Genomic DNA, 15,781 nt, shown 5'->3' on the forward strand with positions numbered 1-15,781 from the left:
AATGTACACTTAAGTTGTTTGCAAAGGGTATTTAATTAAAAGTTTGATCTACTTTAAAATTGCGATTATCATTGTCAGACATCACTTTAGGATCCATTCAGTCGTGTTATGTTTGTGGTTTTACAATCTTTTTAAAAATGTAGAGATGGATGTGGATGTGACACTGATGTTTTCCAGTCAGGGAAAGTGGAATAATGTTTAATGTCCTGTATTTGTGTCACTTACAGGATAGTGATGAGTCAGTCTATGGGGATGACAAAGTATTTATTAGTGGTCATATGTAAAGTATATTGCAGCGCTGGACTCGGAGTGACAGAGCTCTCGCAGGAAATCCATCAGGCCGAGCCCCGATATCAAGAAGCATTCCATATTTATATTCAGCTTTATCTCACAGAGGTTGTACTGTCCTCCTCGTGTTCTTTGGATGTGATAAATAATGTGTCTTAGTGCTGTTTTAGGCGTGTATCTAATGTACCAGACCTATCTACTCCAATAGAGATGTTTTGTCTGACCCAGTTGTTTCGTCTTGCTGTCATCCTAAGGTCTTGGACTATCTAAGGTCATCGATTGTGTAGTATGAGCAGAGTGTAAAAGTACCAGCTAGGAACATAGGTTATTTAGTAAAATACAGAATATGAATACATAATGTCTAAGAACAAAGGCAATTATAACAATATCCAATACTAGGATTTGCTATAGATGTGTACATAGAGGGTATCCTAGATATGTTACAGATTAGATCTTCCCGTATATCCCCGGAAACATTTTGGATATGTGGCAGATGCGTAAACTTGTGTACTGTTGGATCTCTCTGGATATTAGGTGTTTTAGAGCAGAGTTAAGTAACAGGCAGTCACATGTTTTACCCTTAACTCTCTCGAGGCAAAAGCAATACAATACACTACTTTCAACTGCTGTGTGGTTCCTATCAATTAAATACCACTGAAGGTAATCATTCATAACTGAATGCTTTTCCTCCATTGACCCAACACGTTTAAAACACCCTGCAGTCTGCAGCATGGTGCTGCTGTGTACGATCAGGTCCTGCAGGCTCTCCAATGACGAAGCATTCTCAATCTAAAAATGGGATCTGTTACTCATTTCAAGTAGAAAAAGGAATTCTAAATAGAAATGGTATCAGAAAGCTGTCATGACAGAAAGTTTGAAGTGGACCAAATTGCTGGCTTTCCCAACCTTTCACATTTTCAGAGGGGTTTTATTATTTTGGAAGTGGGATTGCCTCTCCTTCTCTTTTAAACTCCCAAAGTTGTGTAATGACTCTACTGCACATCTTACTATGCCTCCTGAATCAAAGTATAATCAGATTTCGTCAGTCAGTAGATCAATGATGTTATAACTGGCTTTATTCTTAGACATTATGTATTCATATTCTGTATTTTTCTAAATAAGCCATGTTCCCATTTTGTACTTTTCCACTCTGCTTATACTATGTAATGTATGTCCTTGAAAAGGCCAAGACTTTAAGAGTGCATAACGGAACTAAATAACTGGGTCAGACAAAGCTTCTCTATCGTGTCAGATAGGTCTGGTACATTAGATAAATGCCTAAAAATACACTCACACACACACACACGTTGTTTATATCATCCAAAGAACATGACAAAGATGGTGGTTGGCCTGCTCATGTCACCAATAACTGGCCAATTTTACTTGGTCGCGTGTAAATAAAACCTCTGTGAGATAAATGTGAAGAAGATAAATATGAAATATTTCTGGATATCGCGGCTCAGGATTTCCTGCGAGTGCTCTGTCACTCTGAGTCCAGCGCTGCTATACTTTACCTGTGATCACTAACAATTTAAGATTTCTCCAGCTTGTTCTTGGGCTTCTAATGAAATAATCAGGCTAACACTGTGAATGACCACACACACAAATCGTGGCACCTAATTTAGGTCACTCTGTTATATCACTTTCCAGCAGTGCTCTGCTCACAATGACATCATCAGTCTGAATTCTTCTGGATAACAAACACACAAATATTATTCTCTCACATTAGTCTGCAGACTGTCAGCAGATCTTCCTGCAGTCTCCAGATTCATCTGATCTTCTTCTTTCACTGCTGATGTTCAAGGTGCTGACCGTGGATCTGTATGGCAAGCCATTTTAATGTTTAACAGGCAGACTGAATATGTGCTAAGGGAGACTGAGAGTCCATTTTATTTCTTGTTTTATTGAGGATATTTAAACGTTCTTAAAAATTACAATGGTGTAAAACACAGAAATAAAAGTTTATTTTAATTTAAACTGTGTGCATTATTATGATATACAGTATATGTTGACAATAATATCGTTTAATCGGCAATAATTTGTGGGACAATATATCGTCAAGCAAAACTTGTTATCGTCCCAGGCATATCCAACACTACATTTATTTTTAGGACAAACGTCACTTTTGCCATTCATGTGTATGGGGTTTGTCATTACAGATATCTACAATTCAGTTGCAGATATCCGCTATGTGAACTACGGATATCTGTAAGTGAATTAGAACAAGTCATAATTCCAGTTACAGATATCTTCCATTTTCTACAAAGATAGCTCATATACACAGTTCTGTTGGAATGTTTCTGTACAGTCATCATGGACATTAATGTCATTTCCATTTAGTCATTTAGCAGATGCTTTGATCCAAAGTGACTCACAGGTGAGGAAACAACATCCCAGTGCAGTCAGGCATACCTCTCATTTCCCTGTATTTGTGTCCATCCTCCAGACTCCTGTGGATCCTTTTTACCTCACGCTAAAAAAGCCAATATCACAGACGGAGAAAAGTTAGATCATCAGAGAGAAAAAAACTCTTGAAACTTTCTGTGAACAAAGCAAGGAGGTCAATAAATAAGTCTACACCTCATTACAGTGGTTAATATTTCTGTCTGAATACGTTTTTGTTTGCATCTGTGTGGTTGTGGACATATTTGATCTAAGGGAACTTCAGATTGAAACCTCGCCAGTGAAGACTAGTTTAAAACTGAATAATCCTTTCAGATGAGAGATGAAACGTCTTCAAGAACCAAGAAGAAGTTGCCCTTATTCAGGCTCTTACCCACAAAGTGTCACCGTGAGGAGCCCCCTTTCCAATCAGTAAACCTTCTTCTAAAAAAGTAGCCCTGAACAGCTGCCTCCAGCTCCTCTGAGGGACACACCTGCTGAACTGGTCATTGACATTAAAACAAAAAGACAGACCAAAACTCCTGCTTTGGAGATGAACCCTCTGTGTAATGCTTCTGTTATAATTGGCTTTGTTCTTAGACATTATAAATTCATATTCTGTATTTTCCAAAAAATACCTATATTCCTAGCTGGTACTTTTCCACTCTGCTCATACTGCACAATCGATGACCTTAAATGGTCTAAGACCTGAGAAGGACATAAACAACTGGGTCAGACAAAACATCTCTATTAGGGCAGATAGGTCTGGTACATTAGATCCACGCCTAAAACAGCACTCACACATACACACATTGTTTATCACATCCAAAGAACACAACAAGGACAGCGGCTGGCCTGATCATGCCACTAAAAACTGGCCAATTATACTCTGACAAGTGTGAAAACAACTTCTATGAGATAAAGCTGAATATAGATATGACATGTTTCTGGATAACGGGGCTCGGCCTGACGGATTTCCTGCGGGAGCTCTGGCACTCCGAGTCCAGCGCTGCAATATACTTTACTTGTGACCACTAATAAATACTTTTTTAATAAACGATTTCTCCAGCTTGTTCTTGAGCTTCCAATGAAAAAACCGGGCTAACAAAGTACATCTGTGAACACGTTCACCAAAGATTCAGCTGCTCTTTTCTCCACTGTGGAAAGCTCTCGACCAAACTCAGTAGTTATTGTGTTGAGAGATTTCAACTCGTGTAACCTCTCCCAGGAACTGACGAGCTCCAAACAGCTGGTGACATGCGCCATGCAGGACAGCAACACACTGGACCACTTCTACTCCACCATAAAACCCTCATACCGCTCCATCCCCCACGCTGCCCTTGGACACTCCGACCACTGCATCATACAGATGGTCCCCAGATACAGGCAGCAACTGAGAAGGGCCAAACCATCCAGGACTACAGTAAGGAGGTGGACTCCAGAGGCAAGGGACATGCTTCAGGACTGCATGGAGTCTACTGACTGGGAGTCACTGAGGGGCCCTGAGGATGACGACGGCAGCTTTTCTGACACTGTATGTTCCTGCATCAGCTTCTGTGAGCAGGTCTGCCTCCCAACCAAAACCATCACAAGGCACAATAACCAAAAGCCCTGGTTCTCCAAGCAGCTCAGAGAGCTCAGGCGCCGGAAAGAGCAAGCGTACAGAGAGGGTGACATGGACACATTCAGGCTGGCCAGACAGGGCCTCAAGAAGACCATAACAAATGCTAAAGAGGACTATAGAGCCAGACTGGAGAGTGATTCAGGCACCAACGACCCTGCAGTTGTGTGGAGTCCCCTCAGAACCATCACAAACGTCCCCTCCCCCGGACTAGCTGACGATCTCAAGACCTTCTACACCAGGTTTGAGAGACCCCCTGCTGCTCCATTGTCTCCACCCCCCCACTCCCACCTCCCACCTTTCTTGTAGGCACTGAGAGCTCACCGCCCCACTCGTTACTCCCCTTAACACCCATCCCTCATCTCCTACTCGCCCCTCTTATCACATGTCTGTAAGTAAATATTATTGAATATATCCTCTTAACTATACTTCTCTCTTCAATCTCAAAACTATCTCTCTCTCACTTAACTCCCCAAACTATCTCCAAACTATATTAATGCTTTCCAAACTCTAGTATCCAAACTCAAAACCTGAACTGACTGTAACTCTCCATGAAAATAAAAACATTTTAAATGGAGACTGGGCGTTTATATACCTGTCAATACTTATACAGTAGCGAGCCTTCTGGCGTCATCATTTTCGGCTCCTCCCCTAAATGCAGCAAACCGTTCCCTCCGTTACTCCAGACAAGCCTCAGTCAGCACGTCTCTGAACATCACAACAGGAAGCTGCGTACAGGTAAGTCCAGAAAAGAATACATGTAGCGGTCAAATATTTGCAGAAATGCCTTCAAATTGCTCTGTGTCATTGGTTTGATTCCTGCAGCTGGACACGGGCAGTCAGAACATGCACCAGAGAGTGAAAAAGTTTAAATAACCTGGCTGCTATTCACAGTTAGCATGCCCTGCTAATGCTAATGCTAATGCTCTGCAGTACCAGACACAGCCTCAGCTATAAATTTCCCTAAGCCGGCCAGATGGACAAATAACATGGAGCTTTATCCTTTTAGCTGTGTGTGAAACATACTTCTGGGCCCTTTTCTAACCGTTTTTAACAGTTTTTTTAATAAACTTCTTTCTGTAGTTTTGCTGAAATCTTTTGTCATTTAAAAGGTTTGATGATCAATGTAAAATTTGGAATAGTTCTTTCCAGGCTTATCTGGGTATCGTTTGGCTTTTTGATAAAACTGGAGCAAAAACATGAAGAGGAGTCATAGCATTATTATAAAAACTTGTCGGTGATCCAGGAAAGTATCACACGAGCAGAAGAAATATACAGTTCAGTATCAGTGTCCGATTTCTCAGATTTACACTCTGAGAAAGACACCATTAAAAGACAGTCTGACTGTCCTCTTCAGAAGTGTCTCATGAAAACTTCATTATTCAGTTTTCTTTATATATCCAATATTTTATTTTATCCACGAATCAACAAGGATTGATGGCATTATAAAAAGGTTGTACATATATTTACTCATAAAGCCCACATCTGGAGTTAAAATGGAGCTAAAATTATCCTTATTAGGAGGATCTGTGCAACTTTTAGGAGCTGATACTCTGATCTGACCACAACACAAGATCACTTTTCACACTTCAACTGGACACATAAGTTTACCAGTTAAGATCATTTCGTAATTAAAATAAAGGAGATTGTAGGTTATTTGGGTTGAAAAACATTTCAGAGTTTTAAAGGTCTGTGAGTTTCTTTAGGTTTCACTAAAGCAGCTTTCTGGAATGAATCACTGGACGAGCACTTCTGATGCCAGAAAAACATTTATATTTATATTTAAATGACAGCCTCAGAATGGTCCACTTCATGTTGTTCTTCAGACTGTCTCAGATCAGTCAAACAGTTCGTGTGCTGTTCGCCACACAGAACTAGATCATTCCCCCACTGAAACATCACATCTTCTCAGTTTCAAGCCTCAGTCCAGACTGAAGCTCCCTGAGTGCTGAACCGTGGGCTTCAGAGTTTAACCTGTGACAAATCTGAGATTACTCTGTTACTTTCCTGGATCCATGACAGCTTCTGGAAATGAGAACAAATTTAGAAACAGAGAAAATCTGAACTTCAGGCTTTGGGATGATATTGGGACCCTTTCCTCAAACAGTATCATTGTCTTAATGTAGTAAAATGATTTAAGTTGATCATGTTACACTGACTCAGATGACATTCATGGGATATTGCACACAGTGGGTGTCATTCTACAGAGTATATTATTAATTTTTTTCTGAATTAGATCAAAAAGCTCCAAATATTTTGAACTGTGACCTTAGTGGGTCTTTAAAGAACCAGTTTAAAGTTCACAGGAATTTGAATAAAAACCACAGTTAAAAGTTTAATGAAATGTGACTAGATGGTTAGAAACTGTTCAGAAAGCTTATCAAGAGAAGAAGAAAAGTGGGTGTGTGTAAAAACATGCTGCACGCCACAGCTGGATCTTATTGTATGTACTGACAGTTGCAGACAGAGTCCATCAGTCGGAGGACCAGGACCAGAATGGAGCAGCAGAACCAGGATCCGAACCCCTCCACCAGGAACAGAGCCGGCTCATCCTCTGGTTCCACCGGGCTTCAGGTCAGTGTGGAGGACATTAAAGACATGTGGACGAGTTTTGAAGTTCCGTGTATCCTCCGCTTGTTCTGGTGTTTCCTGGTTTCATCTCCTCTCTCTCTGAACTGGAGATACAGATGTGCTGCAGGCTAAATGATCTGCTGGAAGAAAATCAGTGGGCAGATTGTTGTGGTGGGCTTCAGATTTGAGAGGTTCAGGAGCTAATCTTCATTATTTGTGTTTATAGTCTCTGGATTACATCAATTAAACCTGGTGGTGGTAATACTTTAATGGTTAAATGTTAAATGACAGGTTTGTAGCTCTCTCTACCTCAGTGTAAATAGTTGTTTTAGAGTGAAGCTAAGACTATTTCCCTGTTTGCTGTTGAGCTGAATGGCTGTAGACCACTGGGTTGTAAGCTGGAACAAAGGGTTAGTGTAAAGAATGCTATGTATTACCACAACTGTTACTTTTATTAATTTAAACCATTATTCATCAACCTTTTTCAGCCCAACCTTTAAATGGTGTTTAAGTGTACAACTTGGACAAGACTGTGCTTCCTTCTATCATTTAGAATTATTGTAGCACAAATTCCCTTTCAAAGTTTCATCTTGACAAAAAATAATTAGTAAAAGAGCAAAAAAAGCAAGAGTTTACTGCTTAAAACCCTGAATGTGTACAGAACACATCAGAGCATAGTACTGATAGCTGAGGGTACTTATAAACACAACCTCGGCCTTCACGTTTGATCGGAAATATTGAGACCTGTGTGGATGGCTCCGTCCAGGTCCAGTCCAAAGGTTAGCAAAGGTTAGATTAGAGAAATCTTTTGTGTTAACTTCAAAAGGATCAAAGTCTTCTTCCTCTCTGTCATTGCAGAAACATATAGCCCAAAAGGGATCCAGATGGTGCCGCTATAAGCACTGTGGGGAAGTTTTCAAAAGATCATCACATCTGAGGTATCATCAGAAGCTTCATAAAGGAGAGAAACCTTACAGCTGTTGTCAGTGTGGGGCAGCTTTCACTACGAATTCCCATCTTAAGACACACCAACGTATTCACACAGGAGAGAAACCTTACAGCTGTGGTCAGTGTGGGGCAGCTTTCACTCAATTAGCTAATCTAAAGACACACCAACGTATTCACACAGGAGAGAAACCATACAGCTGTGGTCAGTGTGGGGCAGGTTTCACTCAATTATCTAATCTACAGAGACACCATCGTATTCACACAGGAGAGAAACCATACAGCTGTGGTCAGTGTGGGGCAGCTTTCACCGAATTATCTGGTCTAAAGAAACACCAACGTATTCACACAGGAGAGAAACCATACAGCTGTGGTCAGTGTGGAGCAGCTTTCACTACATCTTCCAATCTTAAAACACACAAACGTATTCACACAGGAGAGAAACCTTACAGCTGTGGTCAGTGTGGAACAGCTTTCACTCAATTATCTAGTCTAAAGACACACCAACGTATTCACACAGGAGAGAAACCATACAGCTGTGGTCAGTGTGGGGCAGCTTTCATCGCATTATCTGGTCTAAAGAGACACCAACGTATTCACACAGGAGAGAAACCATACAGCTGTGGTCAATGTGGGGCATGTTTCACTCAATTAGCTACTCTAAAGAAACACCAACGTATTCACACAGGAGAGAAACCATACAGCTGTGGTCAGTGTGGAGCAGCTTTCACAGCATTATCTGGTGTAGAGAAACACCAACGTATTCACACAGGAGAGAAACCATACAGCTGTGGTCAGTGTGGGGCAGCTTTCATCGCATTATCTGGTCTAAAGAGACACCAACGTATTCACACAGGAGAGAAACCATACAGCTGTGGTCAATGTGGGGCATGTTTCACTCAATTAGCTACTCTAAAGAAACACCAACGTATTCACACAGGAGAGAAACCATACAGCTGTGGTCAGTGTGGAGCAGCTTTCACAGCATTATCTGGTGTAGAGAAACACCAACGTATTCACACAGGAGAGAAACCATACAGCTGTGGTCATTGTGAAGCAGCTTTCACTCAATTATCTAGTCTAAAGAGACACGAACATACTCACACTGCAGACTGGTTTAAATCAACAAATTTTATAGCATATAAGACAACGTTAACTTGGGAGCAGGAACAGTAACTACCAATCAAAAGCCTTTCTTTTGTTCAGATTAAAACTATTTTGTGTGGATTACCACCTTCTCTTGTCAAGACTTTTGTTCTGAATTTTCTGTGGGTAGCACATGTTTGAAGAACTATTGAAAGTGCTTTATAAATTGTTGGGATTGTTTTAACTGTGGCCAGCTCTCCCACCATTCAAGACAAACATGGCATTGATTATGAGTGTATGGACAGAACTATATGCAATCTGTTTGAAACTAGAAACATATTTTATTCTGTTATACTGAACATTTATATTTTGTTTAAAGTTAAGATTCACGAAGTAGCTTTGCACAAGCTGTGGGTATTTATGTAAATATACAACATCTGTAGATACAATATATAATTTAATTTTAATGTGAAGTCTAGCTTTACACTAGTCTGTATTTCATTGTTCTGCATTTTATTAAAGGTCAGATGTCAACACTTCTCATGCTTTTCAGAGATATTTTTGAAGAAAATGTGTGTTTGGTTACGAGGGAAATTTGACCCTTATTATCTTCCCCAAAGACCCAGAAATCTTTAATGCAGTCTGACCAGACAGCTGTGTGATGCTCATGACTGAAGCTGAAAGTTAACGCTGTTCCAACACTAAAAGGGCAAGAGGCTCAACTTCATGCTGTGAAACTGTTTCAAATGTCTGTTGTGTTGATGTCAAGAAGAATTCTTTCTAAATGAGACTCAGAGACCCTTCCCATCCTCGGCTGGTCGTACAGACCACCCCCGCGAACGTCTTCTCTGTCGCTTGCGCTTCAACATTTGCAATTTAAGCATTTGTTCTTCAAAATTGATGAGCTCCAACTGCAAATACAGCTGCTCCACCTCGGTTGCCATTGTTTACTGTTGTTAACTGTGACCGGAAGAAAAAGCATGGATTCGGCTATAACCTCTGAAACCACACAAACACACAGCCACACCTCCCTACCGGCATGGTGAATTGCAGAGCAACGTGTTCCCTCGATGCAGAACTTCGAGTGCTCAATGAAGACGTCACGTTGTCAACGTTCTGGAAGAGTATAAATCTAGCTTAAGCATGGGATACAACAACAACCACAGGTGACAGGTATGGCTGCTACAACTGACGCTCCACCGGCCAAACCACTCAATCTTCCCTGTGAAGGGATCATTGAACGCAGGAACTCCCTGAATTTTAGGCCTTGGTGATGCTGCCATCTGGGGAAGTATTGTTAGGAATGAATGTGCAACATTTCAAACATTTTACACACCCCTCCTTTTTCTGCCAGTAACATATCCAAAGCAGTTCTATTTTGCCATGCCATAGGGGAAGTTGGACATAATTGTTCAGCAATGCCTTGTCGATGTAATATAAACAATCAAAACTTATTTATTGTTAGCCACCAGAAAAGAAAAGATTAAAACACTGAAGCAACTTGATTCAACGCTTGAGACGTCGCAGCTTTTCTGGAGAGAGTTTGTCACCCAACGCCTTAAAGTCCCCCTTAGGGAACAGATGGAAAGACATCAGTAGTTGGGTCATTGTGCAGCTGTCCTGCCAGTTGGAAGGAAGGGCGGCCCTAAGTTTCATATCCTTACACAGCCACAACAACCACAGGTTGGGCCTGGTTAGTACTTGGATGGGAGACCGACTGGGAATACCAGGAGCTGTAAGCTTTTTAGCTTCTCCAGGCACATGCAGTTGTGTATGTGGAGAGGAGCACCTGGGAGAGAACACGCCCCTGGAGGAGGCCGGTGCTGATGGTCTGTGGTCATTTATTCTCTTCAGGATAACTTTACATTAAATGGGACAAACTCTCCATCCTTCCATTTGCTTTAAATGGTTTCAGGGGGACTGGGGCCTATCTGTCACAGAAACTCTTCAACATTCCAGCCTAATAACAAGTCTGAAACTAAAGCAAAAACTGCAGCCCCAAATGAACATTGGCATGATATAGGCTGTGTCAAATGCAAAAGCAGTCCCTTTTACACCTTTTGGAACTTCTCCTTTCTCAGGACAAACTTAAATGTATGAGGATCAAAGCCAACAATGACCTGGGACATCTCAGCAGATCCAGGATTGGCAACATGGAGACTGAGAGCCAAAGAGAAACTGAGGCGTCTGCCAACAAATCAGCAGCAGCTTAAGCTGATTAACTTCCTGATGTGTCATAAAGTGATCACATGTTTCAACAAAAGACATCAAATAACAGCTGAAGCTGCATTAAAGACAATAAGAGATGTGGAAGCAGCATCAAAGCTGATAAATATTAACTTTAAACCTTGTTGGATGTGAAATTAAATTTATTTCATTACATCATCATGATGTGAGTGCTCAGCTGCATAGAAACAGAAGAAGAAGCTCCACTTTAAGACTGTGTGATTCCAATGATCATGGCTTCCTTGACTCCTCTCTCAAACCATCTCTTCTCTGTCCAGAATGTGGACATTACTGTCCTCAGAAGAGTGTCCCTTCTTCTTGAGATGTAGGTGCACTGCTGAGTTTGACCTGAAGAGGTGGCTCTCCTATGTTGTGCCATGCGCTCGTGGAGCTGTTGTTTGGTCTCTCCTATAAAGAGGTCTGCAAAGTCTTTGCTGCACTGCATACACAACACCACCCAGTTTGTGTTCGGGTGTTTAATCCTTTGAATGAACCAGTATCTGTCTGAGGGTGTTCTTGGGTTGATTGAAATTAGTTGTATAAACTCAGCTCAATGAGGCCTATAAGCTATATATAGTTGAAAGGGACTGTAGGTAATATGTCTGTAAGCTTAAACCTCCTCTACATCCCTGTGAGCAGGATGAAGGCGTCCTCTTGTGTTAGTTTTCAGATTTCAGCTGTGAACCTGCAGGACGACATGAGAAAAGAGAGATTTAAACATCTGTAATATCACACTGTGTCAGTTTGTTCACAGGACTCACAACCTGTAACACTGATGCTGCTTTTAGGGAACTTCTTCCTGTTATTGTTTGTTTTTTGTAAACTTTAACTTTATCAATAAGTGGCAGACCAAACAGCACAGTCACCTCTCCATCTGTGGTCTCCAAACCCGACTGAAACTGAGGAGTCTGCTGGAAACTCCACTTTACTCTGACCCGCTCCACCCAAACTCGTACCTGTGACGATCCAAAAACAATACGTGGAACAGAACAATGAGAGTTAAACAGTTCTCAGCCCCATCACAAAACCTTTTCATTCATTTGGATGAAATCATCCTTTCTTCATCATATTCTCATTAATGATCAGAGCTGAGTCAGATTTCTTTGAAAAGTCCATCGCTGACAGCAGCAGAAAGTGACTAAATATACTGAACATAATTACAATGTTTTCAGTATTTTTAGCTTGTGCTACTTTCTATTTGTGCTCCACCACATTCAGAGACTCTGTTGTACCTTTTAGTCCATTACATTCATCTGATAACTTCAGCACATTCAGACTAATACTAAAAAACATCAGAAAGAACAGAATCAGATCATAGAATATGATGTAAGATCACACACATCACCTTTAATCATTCTGCCTCATTTATTCTATTTTTTACATTCAAATATGTTTTCATATGAATGTTTTTGTAATTTGAGTAAAATCAAAAGTAAATCTACAGTTTTACCTGAAACAAAATCTCTGTGGTTCTGATTCTGTGACTTTTGTCCAAGAATTCTTCTTCCACTTCTTGTCTCTGAGAACAAATGACATCTCCTGTAATGACTGACATCATATAATATTGTTACATTTAGCTTTGATTTGAATCACTTTGAGGTTTCATGTTGTTCTTTTTGTTTTCTGAGTTTCTTCCAACATCTCAGAACACGTTCAGAAACAAGTTTGAAGCGTTTGTGAGCAAACAGGTGAAACCCAGAATATGATCCTGAACCAAAGCAACTCTTCCAGCCACAGATGGGTTTCAACAAATATCTCTGAAACAAAGCAGTTACTTGTTGCAGCCGTGTGTTGCCACCATGAGGGATGCTGGTGGTGTGACAGCCTCACTCCCATTTTCACAGAAACACAATTCATGATCAGGATGAATCCACAATTTATTATTTCCAGAAAAACATCCAGAATCAGAACATTTAGTTTCTGGGTTACCAAGTAGATCATTACTGAGAGTTTTCAAAGCAGCAGCAACATTTGATCTCTGAAACAGATCAAAGTACGTTTAACTGCAGAATTATTTTCACATTTACAAAGTGATGAGATGTGAAAAGAATCTGTGATAAAGGAAGGTCTGCTGATTTCTCTGTTTGGCTCCATGAAGTGGAAGAGAAACAACAACATACAAACACATCAGCACAAGGATTCAACTAACATTCAGAGCTCAGAGAAGTTTAGATTTTCATGTGGAGAAATCTTTCTGTGAATAAAACTCAGCATTAGCAGTGATATCCTCCATGGCTGCACAAACAGGAAAAAGCAGCAAATAAACAACAGAACAGCAGCGCAGAGACATCACAGCAATGAACTCTCAGCAACAAACTGACTGAATACCTTTATTTCACTTCACACAGCTCAGCTGTGGCTCCAGTCCATCCAATCCTAACTCCAGCATAGAGCGGCTGAGTGAATGTGGTCTGGACTCTGTGGAGGAGAGTCATGGCTTCAGAGACGCTGTAGAAGGACAGAATACCTGCTCTGTGATCCAGGTACACTCCTACTCTGGAGGACTGAGGACCTGAGATGGAGGCTTTCATCTTGTTGGACCAAAATTCAAAACTGTTTTGGGAACATTTTAATGCCCAAGATTTGTCATTACGTCTAAATCCACATTCATTCCCTGTTCTGCTGATGTTCTTGTATGCGACTGCTACATCAGCTCCTCCCCCTCTCCTCTCCACCTCCCAGTAACAGCGTCCAGTCAGACTCTCTCTGCTCAGGACCTGACACCATTCCGTGAATCTGTCTGGATGAGCAGAATAAGACTGAGGTTGTCTCATTACTGTCACTTTTCTGTTCCCCTCTGACACTAACAGATATGTGTTTGCTGTGTTTGGATCCAGTGTGATGTCACATGAATATTTTAAGAAGGCAGCTCTGGTGCTGGTTTCACCTCAATCCAGGCAGGATTGTTCAAGGGTTTGTTGAATTCTTATTTGTTCTCTGTTGAAGGGAAAGATAAATTCATTAACCTTCCACTTAAAGCTCAACATGAAGAAAATTGGTTTCTCTGAATCTATCAGATCAACATTGTCCGATACCTTTAGCAGGCAGCTGTACAGGAAATGTAAATGTTGCTGTTTCTTAGTATTTTCATGCTTTTCATTTATATTTATATAATCAGCCCTGCTCTGCAGCAGCTTGAAATTCATAAATCATGATCTTCTGCTGAAATGCTCACCTGAATCTTCAGACTGATGCATTCAAGTGCGTGACATGAAACATGAGCTCTCATACGGCTGTTGGACTTCAGAAGAGGTAAAAACCTGCAGAGCTGACCCCTAACCTGCAAACTGACTGCATCAGACATGTTTGATCATAATCTATCTATCGAGCTCTGTATACTGACTGGTGTCTTCAGGCTGAGCCTGATAGAAACCCTCTTTGTCTCTTTGTCTCTGTGTAGAAAAAAAGCTGCATCTTAAGATGGAGTTCCTGTGGTGTTTTGTCCACTCTTGTCCACACTGAAAACACAAACAGCATAAAACAGCAGAATGACTTCTTTTCCAGCCTTTTTCAGTTGGCAGGAAACAACAAAACGCTTCACAGCAAACATCTGTTCAGAAGTGAGAAAACCCAGCTGAGCAGATCAGTGATTTCTGTGCGGCTCAGATAACATTTCATGTTAGGCTGCAGTCTGAGGTGCTGATAAAGGCTTTATTTTATGATCATGCTGTTATGCAGCTAAGTCTATATACATCCTGGTCAGTGAGGGGATTTAAACTGAGGAGGCAGGATTACTTTTACCTCTGATGAGCTCAGTTATTAAGCGGAGAAAAGCATAATTTTTATCTGGACAGAGGGATGAACGTGAGAGAAAAAGTGGCTTTAATATATTAACCTGAAATAACGTGACTGTACTCTGACAACATCACGGTCCATCTGATGCCCCCAAAACCCTGAACTCTAAACCACTGCAGGGATTTCTGTACATCTATAATGGAGGAGTGGGAGATCCTGTCAGAACTTCTATCTGTGATGAGCATCTGAAGCAGAAGATGTTTCACAGCTCAGATGGTTGAGGTCTGAAATGTAACCTGTGTGGGGACAGGCAAAGGTGTAGAAGACAAAAAGTGGAGGCTCCAGATGGTGATAGAAGATAACGACTCTGTTTCTTTCAACTGAGGCTTCAGACAGATCCCAAACTGACCTCTGACCTCAAGACTCCTGCATGATAATAACATCCATGCAACCAAAGACCTGAAGAAGTTGCACTGATCTGAAAGACAAAAGGACGGTGATGTTACCATCCATCCCCCATGATTTCAGACATTAACTTAACCACAAACTTGGACAAACTCCTTCACCACAGTAATGACTCTACATCCTGATGAGGGACATTAAAAACAATCGTTTCTAACAATTTCTATCTAAACTATAAATGATTGGAGGGATTTTTCAACAGTGACAGTTAAGGAGTGTCATCAGGTGAATGAGATCAGCTCAGTAATGAAAACACAGTTTACACTAAATACAGTCTGTGGTTTACACAAGCCTCAGTGAAAATAAATACAATTATTATTCAGAATATCTTGGTGGTTTACATTGTTGCACATATTTTCAACACAGTCATCATGTGCTATGAAAAGCTGAATGTCAGAAATAAACTGAAATGATGGAGAGTATTCATAAGAGCAACTGGACTTCTTTTTTGATCTTGAAGACGTT

General features: G+C 40.8%; 1 protein-coding gene across 1 annotated transcript in view; it reads left to right on the forward strand.

Annotated features, from left to right (window-relative positions):
- The first annotated feature begins 7,614 nt into the window (after positions 1 to 7,614).
- LOC140296461 (uncharacterized) overlaps positions 7,615 to 15,781 on the forward strand; it is a 36,133-nt gene continuing 27,966 nt past the window's right edge. The window contains exons 1-2 of the mRNA XM_072379722.1: positions 7,615 to 7,641; positions 7,721 to 8,979. Of these exons, the coding sequence (XP_072235823.1) occupies positions 7,615 to 7,641; positions 7,721 to 8,979 (1,286 nt within the window). The remainder of the gene's footprint in view (positions 7,642 to 7,720; positions 8,980 to 15,781) is intronic.

Source organism: Leuresthes tenuis, unplaced genomic scaffold, assembly GCF_036924035.1.
Source record: "Leuresthes tenuis unplaced genomic scaffold, fLeuTen1.0.hap1 SCAF_1, whole genome shotgun sequence".
Classification (NCBI taxonomy): Eukaryota; Metazoa; Chordata; class Actinopteri; order Atheriniformes; family Atherinopsidae; genus Leuresthes; species Leuresthes tenuis.